Genomic DNA, 17,256 nt, shown 5'->3' with positions numbered 1-17,256 from the left:
CAGATTGGGCTGTCTTCAGCGCAGAGCCTGCTTCAGATCCTCTGTCCATCCTTCTCTCCCTGCTCCTCCCCTTCTCATGCACGTGCATGCATGCTCTCTCTCCCCCCAAATTAAATAAACTTTAAATAAATAAATAAACATTAACAAAAAAAGAAAATAATCCAATTTATTAACTTCATAGACACAGTGGCAATATTAGACCTAGAACCCAGATCCAGCTGGGAAGATAAAGCAAAAGATATATAATAATAAAACATATACAAGTTCTACTTCTGCTGTTAAGAGAATGAGCACCTAAGAAACTGGTCCTCTGATTAAATAATAGCTACAGGCTCCAGATAAAATACAAAAAGCTGCTACATGAGAATTCTGGAGATTGATCAGTGACAGGTAAATTTTGGAGAGATTCAGAGCCTGGTGCAAGCAACCAACATACAGAGTGAATTTCCCCTTTTCTGTAGCTTTGTCCTGAGGGTGACTGCAGTCAAACTCCAATGAAAGACAACTATCTTTCTAGCCAGAAGAGCCAGGGGAAAGAGATCAGGCAATCAGAATGGAGGAAACAAGAGAATGGGCACCCCAGATTCTGTTTAAATTCAACCTGAACCTCTGAATCATAAACAACATATGCATGAGGCAAAACAGAAAGCAGCTGTAAGGGTAAAAGTACTGAACTAAATGAAATCTGAGCCAATGTCCACTGCAAGCATGACAGCTTGAACCTAACCAAGTGACTACCTGCTAAAATAACATTGTGGGGTGTCTCGGTGGCTCAGTTAGTTAAGCTTCTGACTTCAGCTCAGGTCATGATCTTGCAGTTCGTGAGTTCAAGCCCCATGTCGGGCTACGATACTGACAGCTCGGAGCCCGGAGCCTGCTTCGATTCTGTGTCTCCCTCTCTCTCTGCCCCTCCCTCACTCATGGTATGTCTCTGTCTCAAAAATAAATAAATGTTAAAAAAATTTTTTTTTAAATAAAAAATCGATATTCTTCAGAAGAAAGTAACAAAATCCAGAGAATCCACAAAATTATATTCACATTGTCCAGGATAATATGTAGTATTACCCCATATATGAACAGCCAGGAAAATACGACTCATCTCCAGGGAAAAGACAACCCACATATGGCAACCCTGAGATGACCCAGATGTTAGAATTATCATACAAAGACTTTAAAGCCACTATTAAAAATATGCTGAGTGAGAAAAAGTAAAATATCCTTACAATGAATCAACAGATATGAAATCTCAGCCAAGTACTACAAAAGGAAAATACTCTCACAATGAATAAAAAGATATAAAATCTCAGCAGAGCACCAGAAAACATTAAAAATATTAAAAGCAGGGACTTCTGCTTCTAGCCAAGATGGAATAGGAAAAATAAATAGTGCTCAACTAATTTTACCAGGCTACCATAATCCTAATACCAATCTGATAAAGTAATTTAAAACATTGTGCTCCAGTATCCCTAATAAATATAGCAAAAAAACCCTTAAATTATTTCCAGATCAAATCTATCAAGACACAAAAAAAGAGTATATACTGTAACCAATTCAGAGTTATTCCAGAAATGTAATGTTAAATAAACATCTGAAATTAAAGTATGCGAAATTAAGGAGAAAAATCACACGGTCATTTCAATAGATGCAGAAAAAGCATCTGACAATATTCAACATCCATTCATGATAAAAACTCTCAGAAACTGGGAGTAGGAGGGAACTTCCTAACACCAATAAAGGGCATTACCACCATTATGTTTAATTAAGAAAGGATGACTCATTTCCCCCTACGATCGGGAACAAGGATTTCCCCTTGCATCACCTTTATTCAATATTGTACTGTATATTCTAGCTATTGAAATAAGTCACAAAAAATAAACAACAAAAAGCACATAAAGCAGTCCAACTTTGCAGGTATGAGTGTTTACATAGAAAATCCCAATAAATACACAAAATAACTACAAGAACTAAAAAATTAGTATAACAAGGCTATAAGATACTAGGTTAATAAATTAAAAGGAACTATATTTTTTATACTAGCAACAAACAGATGAGAAACAAAAATTCAAAAACAATTCCATTTGCAAGAATGCACCCCCAAAACTCCCATAAAATACGTAGGAACAGCTCTAACAAAAGATGTCCAAAATCTCTCAAGATATTGAAAGAATTAAAGAAAAATCTAAATGAAAGAAATATATGCCCTGTTCATGGAGTGAACAACCTGTTGTTGCTAAGATGGCAATTCTCCACAAATTGATCTACAAATCTTTATCAAAATTGCAACAGGACCTTTTTTTTTTTTTTTTTTTTGTAGAAATGGACAAATTGATCCTTGAATCACTTGGAAATACAAAGAACCTAGAAAACCCACAGGAATTTTGATAACAAGAACAAAGTTGGAGGACTAACCATATATGGTTTTAAAACAAGGGATCTATAATAGTAGAATTTGACATTGGTGAAAGGTAGACATATAGATCAGTGGAGCAAACAGAAAATCCAGAAATAGATGAACACATATTTAGTCAATTGACTTTAGAAAGACATTTCAAAACAATTAAATTAGTAAAGAAAAGATTCTTCAACAAATGATGGTAAATCAGCTGCATATTCATATAGAAAAAAATTACCTCACTTATTAACTCATACAAAAAAACTAGTTTGAAATGGATCACAGGTCTAAACGTCAAGCCCAAAACTACAAAACTTCTAGGGAAAAAAAAAAGAAAAAACACTAAAGAAATTTATACGATTTTAGGTTAGTCCAAGATTCCCTATAAAGAAAACAAAAAGCCCTACTGATAAAATAACATTAAAAAACACACTGTATTTCACTAAACTTATAAATTTTTGCTCTTTAGAAAGCATCATTAAGAATATGAAAAGGCAAGCCACAGAATGTAAGAAAATATTCCCAATATGCGTATCAAAAAAAGGACTTGTATCCAAAAAAAAGAAAAATACAAACACACATGCAAAAGTATAAGTATACACACACTCTCTCCCCCTCCCTCTTCCTCCTTCTCTGTTCCCCTCTCCTCTCTCAAACCTTAACACAAGAAGACAGAAATCCCATTAAAAAATAAGGGGAAAAAACATGAAACTACTTTACATGTATACTAGGAGTGAAAAAATACGGAAATAAATTACAGATAATAGGAGCTAGGTTTCTCACTAACAGAAATAAAGATACTACAAATAAACAAACTGAGGTAGAAGAATGAACTCCGTGCTGTTAGAGTTGAATGTATCAATATGAAGTCATGTTCAGTTTAATACACACATAGATACTTGTGTATACCAGCTCTGTCTACTGTGAGGACCTAGAAGCAGTTACAACCCAGTAGCCACAAGCATACCCAGTACCCAGATCTTGTTTCTAAATACCATTATCTAATGGAAGGAACAGGACTCCTTGCAAAAATGGCTCATTCAGGGTTGAAAGAGGGGAAAGACAAGATGAGCCTGGATCATATAGTGCCAGAAATTTTAAAAGTGCTTTAAAAAGCACACAAATAAAAAAGAGAGTCATGTCAAAAGGACATAGGAGCCAACCTGAAAGAGCTCTCAATGTCACAAGGTGAGCAAGAAAATAAATAACACAGTATTTGATTATAACCTAAAGTATAAGATAAATATATAAAAGTCCATACTGATGAATAAATAAATAAATGGGGCAGGACAAATCTTCCCCACAAAGAATTCTAAATAACATATGTAGGCAGTCTTCCCTCAGAAGGTGGAATCTAAGTCCCCTCTACTGGAGTGTAGGCTGGACGTAGTATCTTGCTTTCAAAAAATTAAGAGTATGGAAACAATACTCCAAAGGAGAGTACAGTGGATAAACCTAGGGAACACCACCGTAAGCAGTAGTGATTAAGGTAAATATCAACAGGGATTAGTAATGGCGATTTAAATGCAGGAAGGAATGAGAAACTGTCATAGATCAGAGAAGCCTAGGAAGACAATGTGGTATCCTGGGCTGGATACTGGAACAGTGAATCCAGGCTAATCATAGCAAAACAACAGACAAATCCCAATCACAGGATATTCTATAAAATACCTGTCTAGTTTTCCTCAAAACTGTCAAAGTCATTAAAAACAATGAAAGTCTGAGAAATTTTCACAACCAAGAAGAGTCAAAGGAAGCAGGCCTACTAAATGTAATATGGTTTTCTTCATGGGATTCTGGAACAGAAAAGGACATTAGGTAAAAATTAAGGAAATTTGAAGAAAGCATGGATTTTAGTTAATGCTGATTTATCAGTATAGGTTCATTAATTTTAATAAATGTATCATTAAGGTAAAATGTTAATAACAGGAGAAACTGGCTGTAGGGTATATACACTTTGTACTGTCTTTGTCATAATTCTATAAATCTACTACTGCTATAAAATAAAGTCTAGTTATTTTTTAAAAAGACATTAGTGGAAACACTGGTGAAACCTGAATAATGCCCACAGTTAATGGTAACATATCAATGTTAGCTTCTTAGTTTGATGTTGTACAATGTTAAATGTAACATGGTTATAGATGAGGTTAATATTAGGGGAAACTGGATGAAAGTTATATGGAAACATTCTGAACTATCTTTGCAAGTTTTCTGCAAATATAAATAGCTTATTTTTTTATGGGCAAAAATACTTAAATTTACACTTCCTAAAGAATACACAAGTGACCAATAAAGATATGAAAAATGTCTGCCATAGAAATGTGTTACAAACTAAGAAAACACTATACACCCTCAAGAACAGCTAAAATTAAAGAGAATAACCTCTTAGATGAAATAGACAAATCCTTGAAAAATGTAAGCTACTAAACTGAAGCTCACCCAAGAAGGAGATAACTTCAGTAACCCCCAAATATGAAAGAACTAAATTCCTAGTTCAAAACACACAAAGAAAATTCCATGTCCAGATAGCTTCACTGGTAAATTCTACCATACACTTAAAAAATAATTCCAATTCTACACCTATTCTTCCAGAAAACAGAAGAAAAAGCACCTCCCAACTCACTGGGTTGTAGCCAACATCACCCTGACAACAAAACCAGACAAAGAGATTCTAAGAAAACAAACTACAGTCCAGACCAATATCCTTAATGAATGGAGACACAAAAATCCTTTAAATATTTTAGCAAATTGAATCTGGCAATACATATAAAAAATATTTCCTCATGAACAAGAGGGGCTTTTCCCAGGAATGCAAAGTTGGATTAACATTCAAACATCAATGTATTTCACCACCATGATATGAGAAAACAGAAAAACAAAAATACAATTATCAATGGATATAGGAAAGGCATTTGACAAAATCCAAAACATATGAGCAAAGTTCAAGATGACAACAGCAGAAATTTCATAAGAAACAAATAAATGTCAAAAAGATACATTGGCCATTGATGTAGTTTGAGAAGATGCTAAATCTTTTAAAAGCCATCAAGTATGAACTCAAGTTCTTATAACAGAGAAAGTTATACTTGATCTTACAAAGTACTCTGATTTCTTTTTTTTACTGTTTTTTAACAATTATTTATTTTTGAAAGAGAGAGACAGAGCACTAGTGGGGGAGGGGCAGAGAGAAAGAGGGAGACACAGAATCTGAAGCAGGTTCCAGGCTCTGTCTGAAGCAGGTTCCAGGCTCTGAACTGTCAGCACAGAGCCCGATGAGGGGCTCAAACCCAGGAACTGTGAGGTCATGACCTGAGCCGAGGTCGGATGCTTAACCGAATGAGCCACCCAGGGACCCCCAAAGTAATCTGATTTCTTTCAGCATCAAATACGCCTTCTGACTGACTATACTTAGGCTAAAATTAAAGTCAATTCTTAAAAATTGAAACTGTCTGGGTTGGAGTATGATGACCTTGGGGATTTAGAAAGGGAATGAGGAAAAAAGGTAACAGTAAAGTTTCTAATTTGCTACAGGTGAATCTCAAAGTAGAAAATTAACAAGTACATGGCATTACTGCCCGAAAGAAGACAAGTAAACCAAAATTTGCCTCTACTTGTGAAATGATTATGGGAAAGTTGCTTCCTGCCTTCAGGCCTCATTCTCCATCCTGTAGTATGGAGGAGAGTATGCTTGCTCACAAAAAAGAAACAAAATTTTCAGGCCCAGAATGGTGTCACTTAGATCGAGTTCCCAAACTGGTACTTACTATGAAATCTAACTGCATTTCAACCTCCTCTGGAAATGGCCAGCTAGGATTTTTTCAGTCTTTGCCAATGAGTCTGACCCTTAGGCCCTCTGTATCCCCACAAAAAAGATGAGGCAATCTGCATGATAAGACACTTGGCTTTTCCCCCAAGGAGGCAGGCCTTGCCTGGAACAATCCTCTTCTTTTGCTAATAACTTTCTCGCCCCACCCTCCTTCTATAAAAACCTTCCATTTTGTACAATTTAACTTGCTAGATAAGGTATTGCCCAATTGATTCCTGTGTCATTTGAAAAAGCCACATAGAAATTCAAATTTTCTTGGCTGAATTTTGTTATTTAACATGCTAGATTCATTCCTAAATTCCATATTTATTGAGCACTTACTATGTGTCAAACACTTTTCTAGACATGGTGAATACAGCAGTGAAGAAAAACAGACAAAAATCCCTACCCTCGTAGAGTTTGGAGAGACAGACAAAGTACATATGCAAAGTATATAGCATGTTAAGGGGTAATAATAGGAGAAAAATAAAATGGGGAAGGGGGTTGAGTGTGCTGAGGAAGGTTGGCTTTAGTGGGGTTATACAGGAAGTAGATGATTTCTAGGTTCACTTTTAGTTCAAAAATCAATGATTCTCTTCTATGTTGACCAGGCAGCGTAAAAACACAAAGTGAACCTCTGAACCTGACCTCTTTAAACTCACACATTCTATCACCTTGCTCTATGTGTCACCACTTATATTTTAGAAAAATAGGATTAAACATACATTTTTTCATACTGAGACAAAACATATGCTGTCATTTAATGGAATAAGTAATTTCCCAGTCTTGCCTTGGGGAGACGAAAATAAGAAAGAAAGAAAAAAACCCTAGCAATTTCTCCTCAGACAAAGGTTCTAAAAATGTGGCATTTCTGTACACTACAGAAAGGATTAAAATTATCTGTTTTTTTCTCCTTTTCCAATATGTTTGTGGTCTGGAATTTCTTCCTTGACTGAGCCTAAGTTAAAACAAGAAAGACGTGGTTTAACAGCTTCTCCAAAATGGAAGATTTTCCATAGGCAAGAAAAGTCATATGAATAAATATTACTACTATAGTTATTGCAGCTGCCATATTTTGTGTGCCTGCTATGTGCCAGGTACAGCACTAGTCATTTTATATGTTAGGTTGAATTATATGAAACTGCCATTTATAGGTCAAAATCAGCAATTTCGTATAGTTTAAATACAGTATCATCCATTAACTTCAAAGTCCATGAGAGAGGAGGTCCGTGTAAGTGGTTAATTGCATCGCTTTTCTATAGTTCATCTATTAAACTATTATCCTGGGCAAATCTTCAAGATGATATGGAACTTTTGTTTGGAGATAAAAAGGTCTTTTCCTAAGTTGATACGCTATAAATGACAACTGGAAGATACTGCCTCTCTGTGAAAATGAGTTAGTAAAAACAAAACAAAACAAAAAAACAACTCAAAGTTTTTTAGTTAGGACTTAATTTGAGCACAGATATCATCAAAAGCTGTCCATAGCCATGGGGTTTCATTTCGAGAAAAGTTCAATTTATTAGTTATACCCACTATTCTGCTCAAAGATAGAATCTTTATTCCAAAATTAGTATTTTTAAAAATAATTAATTTAGAAAAGAGTCTAGAGCAACCCCAAATTACACTAATATCTTGAATCTGTCCATTTGGGTTGGAATTTCTATTTCTTTGGAAATGCCTCATCAAAGGAATCTTTCCCCAAAGAGAACACTGTCCATAAACCAGCCTATTAAGTTTACTCCAAATAATTTTAAGTTCATCTTTTAAGCAGAGATTAGTCCCTAAAGGTTTTTGTTTTTTCTTTTGGCAGCTATTTCCCATTCACTATAGTCTGTGTCTAGAGTTCACATTAGTAAGACATTAATAAAATAGCTTTTAATTATTTTCTAAGTAATTGTATGTCATCTAAAGTTTCATCTAGCAGAAAAGGCAGGTCCTTTTTTTTTCTTTTTGCATGTTCCATTAAGAGATGGGAAAGTGTTTTCCAATATTTAAATGCCAACATAAGTCTCAGTGAAACATTAAAAGAAAAAATACCTAAATAAAGCTTTTTGGAAAAAAATTAATTAACACAAGAAGAATATGATGATCACATTTAGCAATCAAGGAGTCTAAACAATAAATATATATAAAAACCTACCAACTCATTGCTTGTAGATGTGAGTCTTAGCTTTTCTTCAATTTCCTTTCCAATTTTCTGAACAGTTACCTGAGTCTGTTTAATCGCACACTGGGCTCTATGAAGCCTAGAAATAAAAGTTAGAGAAAAATTCAAGTGAGTTAACTATAAACTCTCAACACAGAGACATAAATGGAACAAACAAGAGACATTAATGGAACAAAATGAGGACAAACCTTCCAGGATAAACAGAATTAGTAATGAACTCAAACTGATCATTTCATAATTCCCTAGCATACCTGTAATGAAATAACAGGAATTACAATGTGCCCTTAAAACACCCTTTCAGGGCATCTAGGTGGCTCAGTCAGTTAAACATCCAACTCTTAATTTCAGCTCAGGTCATGATCTCATGGTTCAGGAGATCAAGCCCCAAGTCTGTGCTGTCAGCATGGAGCCCACTTGGGATTCTCTCTCTCCTTCTCTCTCCCCCTCTCTCTCTGTCCCTTCCCCACTTGTGTGCACACGGAGGAATAATACAATAAGTAAAGAAACTTAAAAAAAAAAAACACCCTTTCTATGCCTGCCTGCCTCTGATATATTGAGAGTTAAAATGGTGAACTCACGGGAGTCTGGAAGACACTTTAGAGAGAAAATAATCTAGTTGAATCCCATCATGTTAAAAATGTGAAAACTGACGCCCAAGGAAATTAAGTGGATTGCTAAAGTCACCAGGAGAACATCAATGATGACAAACCTGAATATTACTTACGGGTATCCACAAAGAAAAAAAGAATTAACAATAATCCCAGTTAAAAAGACTAATTTAAAGCAGAGCCACTTTGAAACAAGGAACATTGAAAAAAATCAGAAACTATTTTTCTTTTTTGCTTACATTATGGGTTTGTGTTTTTCTTTGTCTCTTGGTCTTCAAATATAGCTTATATATTTCTTATACACATACGTATTAAAAATGGTCAAACTGTATTTTTAGATGACATGATTTTCATATAGAGAATCATTAGAAATCTACAAAACAACTACTAGAGCTAATAAGGTCACAGGATACAAGGTCAACATACAAAAAAATTCAGTGATGTTTCTATATATGGGTCAATAGTTTCACAATCTCAACAGGCTTTGGTTCTTTGGAAGAAAGTAAGAAGCGTATTGCTACTATAATCTATACAGAAAAACAAAGAATCTAGAAGAGATAAACCAAGATAAACTTAAAAAAAATAAAACTATACAATCAAAACAATATGCTACTGGCATAAGGATCAAAAAATAGATCAATGGAACAGCATAAAGATTATATATAAAGATATAGAGCTACACATATATGGCCAATTGATTTTGGACAAAGGAATCCAGGCAAATTAACGGAGAAAAGAAATTTTTTAAAACAAATGGTGCTGGAACACTGGACAAACATAGGGGGAAAAATTAATTTCATTCCCTACCTCACAGCACATTCAAAAGATTAATTCAAGGAGAGCATAGTAAACATAAAAACTAAAATCATAAACTTGTAGAAGAAACATAGAGAATCTCTTACAACCTTAGAAGAGGTAAAGATTTCATAGATAAGGCATGAAAAGCACTAACCATAAAATTAAAAATAGATAAATTGGACTTCACAATAATAAAAAATGTCTGTTTGTCTAAAGATGCCATTAAGAAATGATAAGCAGTCCACAGAGTGAGAGAAAATACTTGCAAAACATCTATCTGACCAAGGACTGCGTCTGGAGTACATAAAAAACTCTTATAAATCAGTCACAAAGAGACAATCCAGTTAAAAATGGGCAAAAAAGTAAAATGCTTCACAAAAGGTGATACAAGAGTGGCCAAAAAGTACAAGAAAAGATATTCAACATCTTAGTCATCATAAAAATGTAAATTAAAATCACAACAAGATACATTCCACATCTATTAGAATAGGTAAAATTAAAATGAACATTGGGGCGCCTGGGTGGCTCAGTCGGTTAGGTGTCCAACTTCAGCTCAGGTCATGATCTCACCCTGCACTGGGCTCTGTGCTGACAGCCCATAGCCTGGAGCCTGCTTGGGATTCTGTGTCTCCCTCTCTCTCTGCCCCTTCCCCACTCATGCTCTTTGTATCTTTCTCAAAAATAAATAAACGCTAAAAAAAATTTAAATGACAACATCTATTACTAACAAGGATGTGGAGCAACTGGAACTTGCATCCATTGCTGGCAAAGTGTAAAAGAGTACTATCATTTGGAAAATAGTTTCTAATAAAGTTTAACAGCCATCTAACCTATGGCCCAGTATTTCTACTCCTAAGCATTTACTCAAGAAATATAAAAATGTATGTCTACACAATGATTTGTATAAGAATATTCATAGAAAACAATGCAAATGTCCATCAAACAGGAGAATCAATTAACAAATTGAGGTATAATCATGAAATTCCACTCATCAATAAAAAGGAACACACCATTGATATATACACAACAATATGAATGAATGTCAACAACAATGATGTTGAGTGAAAAAGCCAGTAACAAAAAGTATACTGTATGACTCCATTTATACATAGTTCAAGAACAGGTAAAAGCAATCCATAGTGACAGAAATCAAGAGTCGCTGGTTGTCCATGTGGGGTGGAATTGACTGGTAGAGAACGGGGGTGGGGGTGGGGCAAAGTAACTTTCTGAGGTGATGGAAATATCCTATATATCTTTACTGGGATGAGGGTACACAGTTATACACGGAATTTAAACTTAAGATCTACACATTTTACTGTATGCAAAGTTTTACCTCAGTTTTTAAAAATTACTCAACAATCCCAATCTGAAAGATATCCTATATACAAGGTTAATTTCATTAGGGATTTGATGGCATCAATACCTCTGCCAACTGCCAACATTATGATGATGATGACACTATGCACTAAAAATATTCATGACGTATTTTGCACTTTCAGAAACTGCCTGACAGTTATTGAGGATTTCTTAGGTCATCTAAAGGAGCAACTCTTATTAGTGCTAGGTTGCTAATAAGATCGGTTATACAAGCAACTTCCTCAAAGCTCCTCCAATAGAGGTTATATTCCATCCTATTGCCTCTTGCTCTGGGAGTGTATGTGTATACACTCTTTTGATAGTAATACTCTCTTACAAAGTTTGCTCTAAAGAAATTTAAAAGCAAGGAAAGGCCCCTTGTAATGCAGTCCCAGCAAACATCTGCAGCATTATTTCCTGATATTCCTTACCTTGCAAGCTCAGTTCCAACAAAACCAAACCACCGACAATTCCCTAAACACACCATACCAGTTCTTGTTTGTAACTCTGAGTGAGCTGATCTATCCGCCTGTAAGTCTTCCCTACCTCTTAACAGATAAGGACAGTCTTGAGTCCATTAAAGAGGCAGCTCAAACACAACCTCTTCTTCAAAGACCTTTCTGAACTATTCCAGACAGGTACAGGCACTCCTTTCTATAGAAATCTGCAGCATCATGTATATAAATACCACTAACAAAGATTACAGAACTATATTTTATAGCAACTGTTTATTTCCTTATTAGATCTTTCGGGGGGGGGGGAGGGACCTCTCATTTTCAAATACATTCCCAGTGCTTAGCACAGAATGTGGCACAAAGGAGGCACTCAGTATATATTTGCGAACTGAACGGCAACTAACTCCTGAATATAAAAGCTCAGTCCTAAGATGTGATTATTTTTTACTGATATCAGTGGGGGATTGAGATATTAAGGAGATAGTTTTCTGTATTTAAAATTTTTAAATATTATATTCAAAACAAAAATCAAATAAAGACCACTCACTTAGGTAAGGAAATGTGCAATTTTTACTAAAAATGTTATCAGAATTCTGATAATAACAGGCATTATCAATTCAGAGCAGAAATCAACAAAATAGCCTGTTACTTTAAAAGGGGGAAAACGCTGCCTGAAACTCACTGGTACTATGCAAACAACCTTGTCAAATGGTAAAGACTTTAAAAATAAAAATGATTCATGACCATAATTAATGTATGACTTCAACTATTTGGCTCTCACTGCCCCAGACGCTTTCTGATCTTACCTTAGGGGCTTAAAACATACAGACAGAGTCACATTTCCTCCAATCTTCAGTGTTATCCAAATAGACTTTCAGAGCCCCTGCTACATCAAGACAGAGCTAATAATGTCCCCCTTTCAAATCCAACAGAAGAACAAAAGTTTGATGTGTTTAGGCTTTTAAACATAATGTGGGGCATCCTGATTCCCCTGGGGGTGAGGAGATGAAGGACTGACAAGAAAAGAAACAACTGCTTTACTTCCAAACCAGCTAGCCAGTTTCAGAGGAATGCATCTTGATTTTGCAAACTATGACATAATACTATAAAGACCGAAATACATACCATCTGGTCATCTGGTGACAGGTCAATACCAACACTAATACTGCCAAGCTGAAATAAATTCATTATCACAGGTATGAGGAGGAGGGACTAAGTAACTATCTGATAGGTATTCTAGTTAGAGCAAATAAATGCATCCCTATTAATATGCTTTGAGATAACAGTAAGATTGAAACTGGGCTTTAAAATAATGTTTTGGGGTTAGATAGTGTTGTGAATGTAAAAATCTACTGAATGAAAGGCATTATAACAAATAAATAATAAATACCGAGACCACAACAACCAAAATATTAACAATCATTTCAGTAAAGGAGAAGTTAGGAGACCATTTTTGTTTACTTAGTGTTGATCATATCACATCTGAAATGCTGCATTCCATTTTAAGGTGAAGAAGGACCAATTAGAACACCTAGAAAGGCAGCATAGTTCCCTGTGGCCTGCATGAAGAGACACAAAGGGCAAAGGAAATATAAGAAAAGACAGGAATCTACTGAGAGACACAGACATTATCGTTGATGGCTTTGCATTCCATATGAAAGAGCGCCGATTATTTTTCTGAGGGTAGTGGGAAACAAAGTTTTAAGCTGGAAAAGATTTAATTACATTTGCACTTTAGAAAGATCTTTCTTCCTGTAATAAGGTAAATGGGACACAGAAACAAGGCTGGAAACAGGAAGGCTAGTGTGTGGTTATTACAGCCTTCCTAGGAAAAGTTTAGGCATCTTTCTAAATTAAAATAGTAACAGGAGGGATAGTGTAGACGTGAAAAGTGAGAAAGAAGGAGTAATAAAAAATGATGCCTGAAAACAAATTACCAACATCAAGAATACCAGCAAAGACATCACTAGATCTTATAGACATTCAAAGGAGAATTAATGGAAATTATGAGCAATATGCCAATAAATACGAAAACTTAGATGACGTAGTCAAATTGCTTTAAAAAAATCACAAGTTTACAAAACAAATAAATTAGAAAAACTGAATTGCCATTATCAATTAAATAAACTAAGCTTGTAATTAAAACCACTCTCAAGTAGAAAGCTCTAGGTTCAGATGGCTTCACTGGGGTTATACAATGGGTTTTGTTTTGTTTTGTTTTTTTGTTTTGCTTTGCTTTGCTTTGTTTTTTGGAGACAGAGAGAGCGGGAGAGAGAGCGAATCCCAAGCAGGCTCCACATGCAGTGCAGAGCCCAATGTGGGGCTTGAATTCATGAACCATGAGATCATGACTTGAGCCAAAACCAAGAGTCGGATGCTTACCCGACTGAGCTACCCAGGCACCCCCCGCCCCTCCGTGCTATACTAGTTTTAACAAAATCTTTCAAAGAAGAAGAAACACTTTTCAATTTATTTTATGAGGCCAGTATAACCCTCATACCAAAACATGACAAGAAGATGACAAGAAGAGAAAATTACAGACAAAACTCACACATGAACATAACTGAAAAAATCATTAACAAAAAGTTAGCAAATCCACTCTAGCAATGTATGAAAAGGGGAAGACACATCTTGATCGTATAGGTTTATCTGAAGAGTACAAGGTTAGTTTACCATTTGAAAACCAACAGTGACAAAAATAATGAAGAAAAATCATATGACTATCTCAGAAGATGCCCCCCAAAAGCACTTGATACAATTCAATACCTGTTAATGATTAAAAACAAAAAAAACCTTCAACAAACTAAGGAAAAAAGAGAGTTTCCTCTGGTGAAGAATTTATTTAAAAACTACAGCTAATGCAAAAATGGAACTTACACAAAAAACATCTAAGCTAATGTTATACTTAAGAACAGGACCAAGGAGAGATACCCGCTTTTCACCACTCTAATTCAACACTGTAATCAAGGTCCAAACCATTGCAATAAGGCAATTTAAAAAAATCATAAATCTAGGAAAGGAAGAAGCAAAAACACGTCTCTTCATGGATGCAATAATTGTACACATATAAAAAGCCAAAGAACCTGTAATTAAACTGATAATTTTAGCAAGATTGCAAGATTCCAGATTAATATACAAAAATTTAATGGTATTTTTAATATCATTATCAACAAATAACTAGGTAAGTCTAATGGAAGATGTGAAAGACCTGTGCACTGAAAACTGTAAAACACTCCTGAGAAAAACACCTAACTAATGGAGACATATAACAATCACACGGGTTACAAGACTCAGTATTGTTAGTCTCCCCTAAATTAATCTATAGAGTCAACAATGCAATCCCAACCAAAGCCTTGCAGTCTTTTTTTTTTTTTTCAACTGACAAGGTGATTTTAAAATTGATACAAAAATATAAAAATCCTAGGATAGTCAAGAAAGTATTGAAAAAAGAAACAAAGTTGGAGCTTACACTACCAGATTTTATGACCTCTCACAAAGCTCTAGTTTATAAAGCAGTAGTATTGTAGAAGTCTAAACAAACAGATCAATGAACTAGAATTCAGATTACAGAAATTGACCCATTATATAAAATCAATTTACTTTTTTTTAGATGATGATCAGCATTTTTATTTATTTTTTAATTTTTTAATGTTTATTTATTTTTGAGAGAGACAGAGACAGAATGCGAGTGGGTTGGGGCAGAGAGAGAGGGAGGCACAGAATCTGAAGCAGGCTCCAGGCTCCTAGCTGTCAGCACAGAGTCTGACGCGGGGCTCGAATTCACAAGCTGTGAGATCATGACCTGAGCTGAAGTCGGAGGCTCAACCGATTGAGCCACCCAGGTGCCCCAGCATTTTTATCAATTTACTTTTTGATTAGGGAAAGACAAGCTGTGTCAACAAATGACACTGAAATAATTGGATAGCGACACGGAAAAACTAAACCTCAATCTCTACCTCACATCATACACAAAAGTGAAATTGATATAGAGCAAAGACTAAATGTAAAACCTCAAACTATAAAGATTCTAGAATAACACGTAGAAAAATATATTCATGACCTTGGTTTAGGCAAAGATTTCCTAAACAGGAAACAAAAGGCACCATCCATAAAATAAAAACCTAATATATTTTAGCAAAATTTGAAACTTCTACTCTTTACCAGGCATTATTGAGAAAATGAAAAATCAAGACACAGAGTAGTAAAAAAAATGCTCAATAGATAGATACATAGATATAGACATAGATATAGATACAAACATACAGATATAGTTTGACCAAGGACTTGTATCCATAATACACAAAAAATTCCTACAAATCAACAATAAACAAACAACCCAATAAATATTATCAAAATATTTGAACAAACACTTCACAAAGGATGTAAGAATGGCCAATAAACATGAAATGGTGTTTCACTAGTCATCACGGAATTAAAAATTAAAATTAAAATCGGGGTGCCTGGGTGGCTCAGTTGGTTGGGCTTCTGACTCTTGATTTTGGCTCAGGTCATGTACCCAGGTCATGGGATCGAGCGCCACATCAGGCTCTGCACTGAGCATGGGACCTGCTTGGGATATTCCCTCTCTCTCTCTCTGTCTCTCTCTCTCTCTCTCTTTCTCCCCCTTCTGTTTGCACTCTCTCTCTAAATTAAAATAAAATTTAAATAAAAAACTGATATGCCAGTAGAAGCCCACTATAATGGCTAGAATTTACAAAACTGATGATACCAAATGATGGCAAGGAGTAGAAAAGCTGGGAGTTTCAAACATTTCTAGTAGGACTGTAAAACTGTATAACTGCCTTGGAGAACTGGCAATTTCTAATCAATTAAATACACACCTAGTATATGAGAAGGTAACCCCACTCCCAGATACACTGTAAGACGTTTGTTTTCTTTTTTAAAATTTTTTTAATGTTTATTTATTTTTGAGAGAAAAAGTGTGTGAGTGAGTGAGTGAGCAGGGGGAGTGGCAGAGAGGGAGACACAGAATCAGAAGCAGGCACCAGGCTCGGAGCTGTCAGCACAGGCCTGACGGGTTTAAACTCAAGGACCACGAGATCATGACCTAAGCCGAAGTTGGATGCCCAACCGACTGAGTGACCCAGGCGTCCCAACATTGTAAGACTTTTGTAAGGATATTTCTTAGCAGCTTTATTCAGAACAGCCAAAAAGTAGAAACAACTCAAATGTTCATCAACAAGATAATGCATAAGTAAATTGTGGTAATATGCACAGAAATACCACTCAGCAATAAAATAAACTGCTGATGTATACAACAATATGGATAAATTTCAGGAATTGTATGTTGAATAAAAAAAGTCAGAAACCAAAGAGTACACCATATGATTCCATTTAAAAGAAGTTTAAGAACAGGAAAAGCTAATAATGAAGAGGCAGTAAGAAAAGGGTTTAACTCAGCCAGTGGTGGGAGTGAATGTGTAAGAACGATTGGCAAAGGGGTATAAAGGAACTTTCTGGACAAGAAAATATACTCTATAACATGACTGAATGATGACAACGTGGGTGTGTACATTTGTCAAAACTCATCAGACTGTACACTTAAATTCTCTGCATTTTATTGTATATAGATTATACCGCAAAGGAAAAAGTAAAAAAAATGATAGTTGGTATACAGCTTGAGGAATCAGGAAATGGTGATGTTATTTATT

General features: G+C 35.2%; 1 protein-coding gene across 5 annotated transcripts in view; it reads right to left on the bottom strand.

The window, feature by feature from the left end:
- UVRAG (UV radiation resistance associated) overlaps positions 1 to 17,256 on the bottom strand; it is a 296,175-nt gene that overhangs the window by 159,064 nt on the left and 119,855 nt on the right. For all 5 annotated transcript variants that reach the window (XM_053203714.1, XM_027039850.2, XM_053203713.1 and 2 more), the window contains exon 7: positions 8,341 to 8,446. In XM_053203714.1, the coding sequence (XP_053059689.1) occupies positions 8,341 to 8,446 (106 nt within the window). The remainder of the gene's footprint in view (positions 1 to 8,340; positions 8,447 to 17,256) is intronic.

This window comes from Acinonyx jubatus, chromosome D1 (genome assembly GCF_027475565.1).
Source record: "Acinonyx jubatus isolate Ajub_Pintada_27869175 chromosome D1, VMU_Ajub_asm_v1.0, whole genome shotgun sequence".
Taxonomy (NCBI): Eukaryota; Metazoa; Chordata; class Mammalia; order Carnivora; family Felidae; genus Acinonyx; species Acinonyx jubatus.
This window is presented reverse-complemented; position numbering and strand designations above follow the sequence as displayed.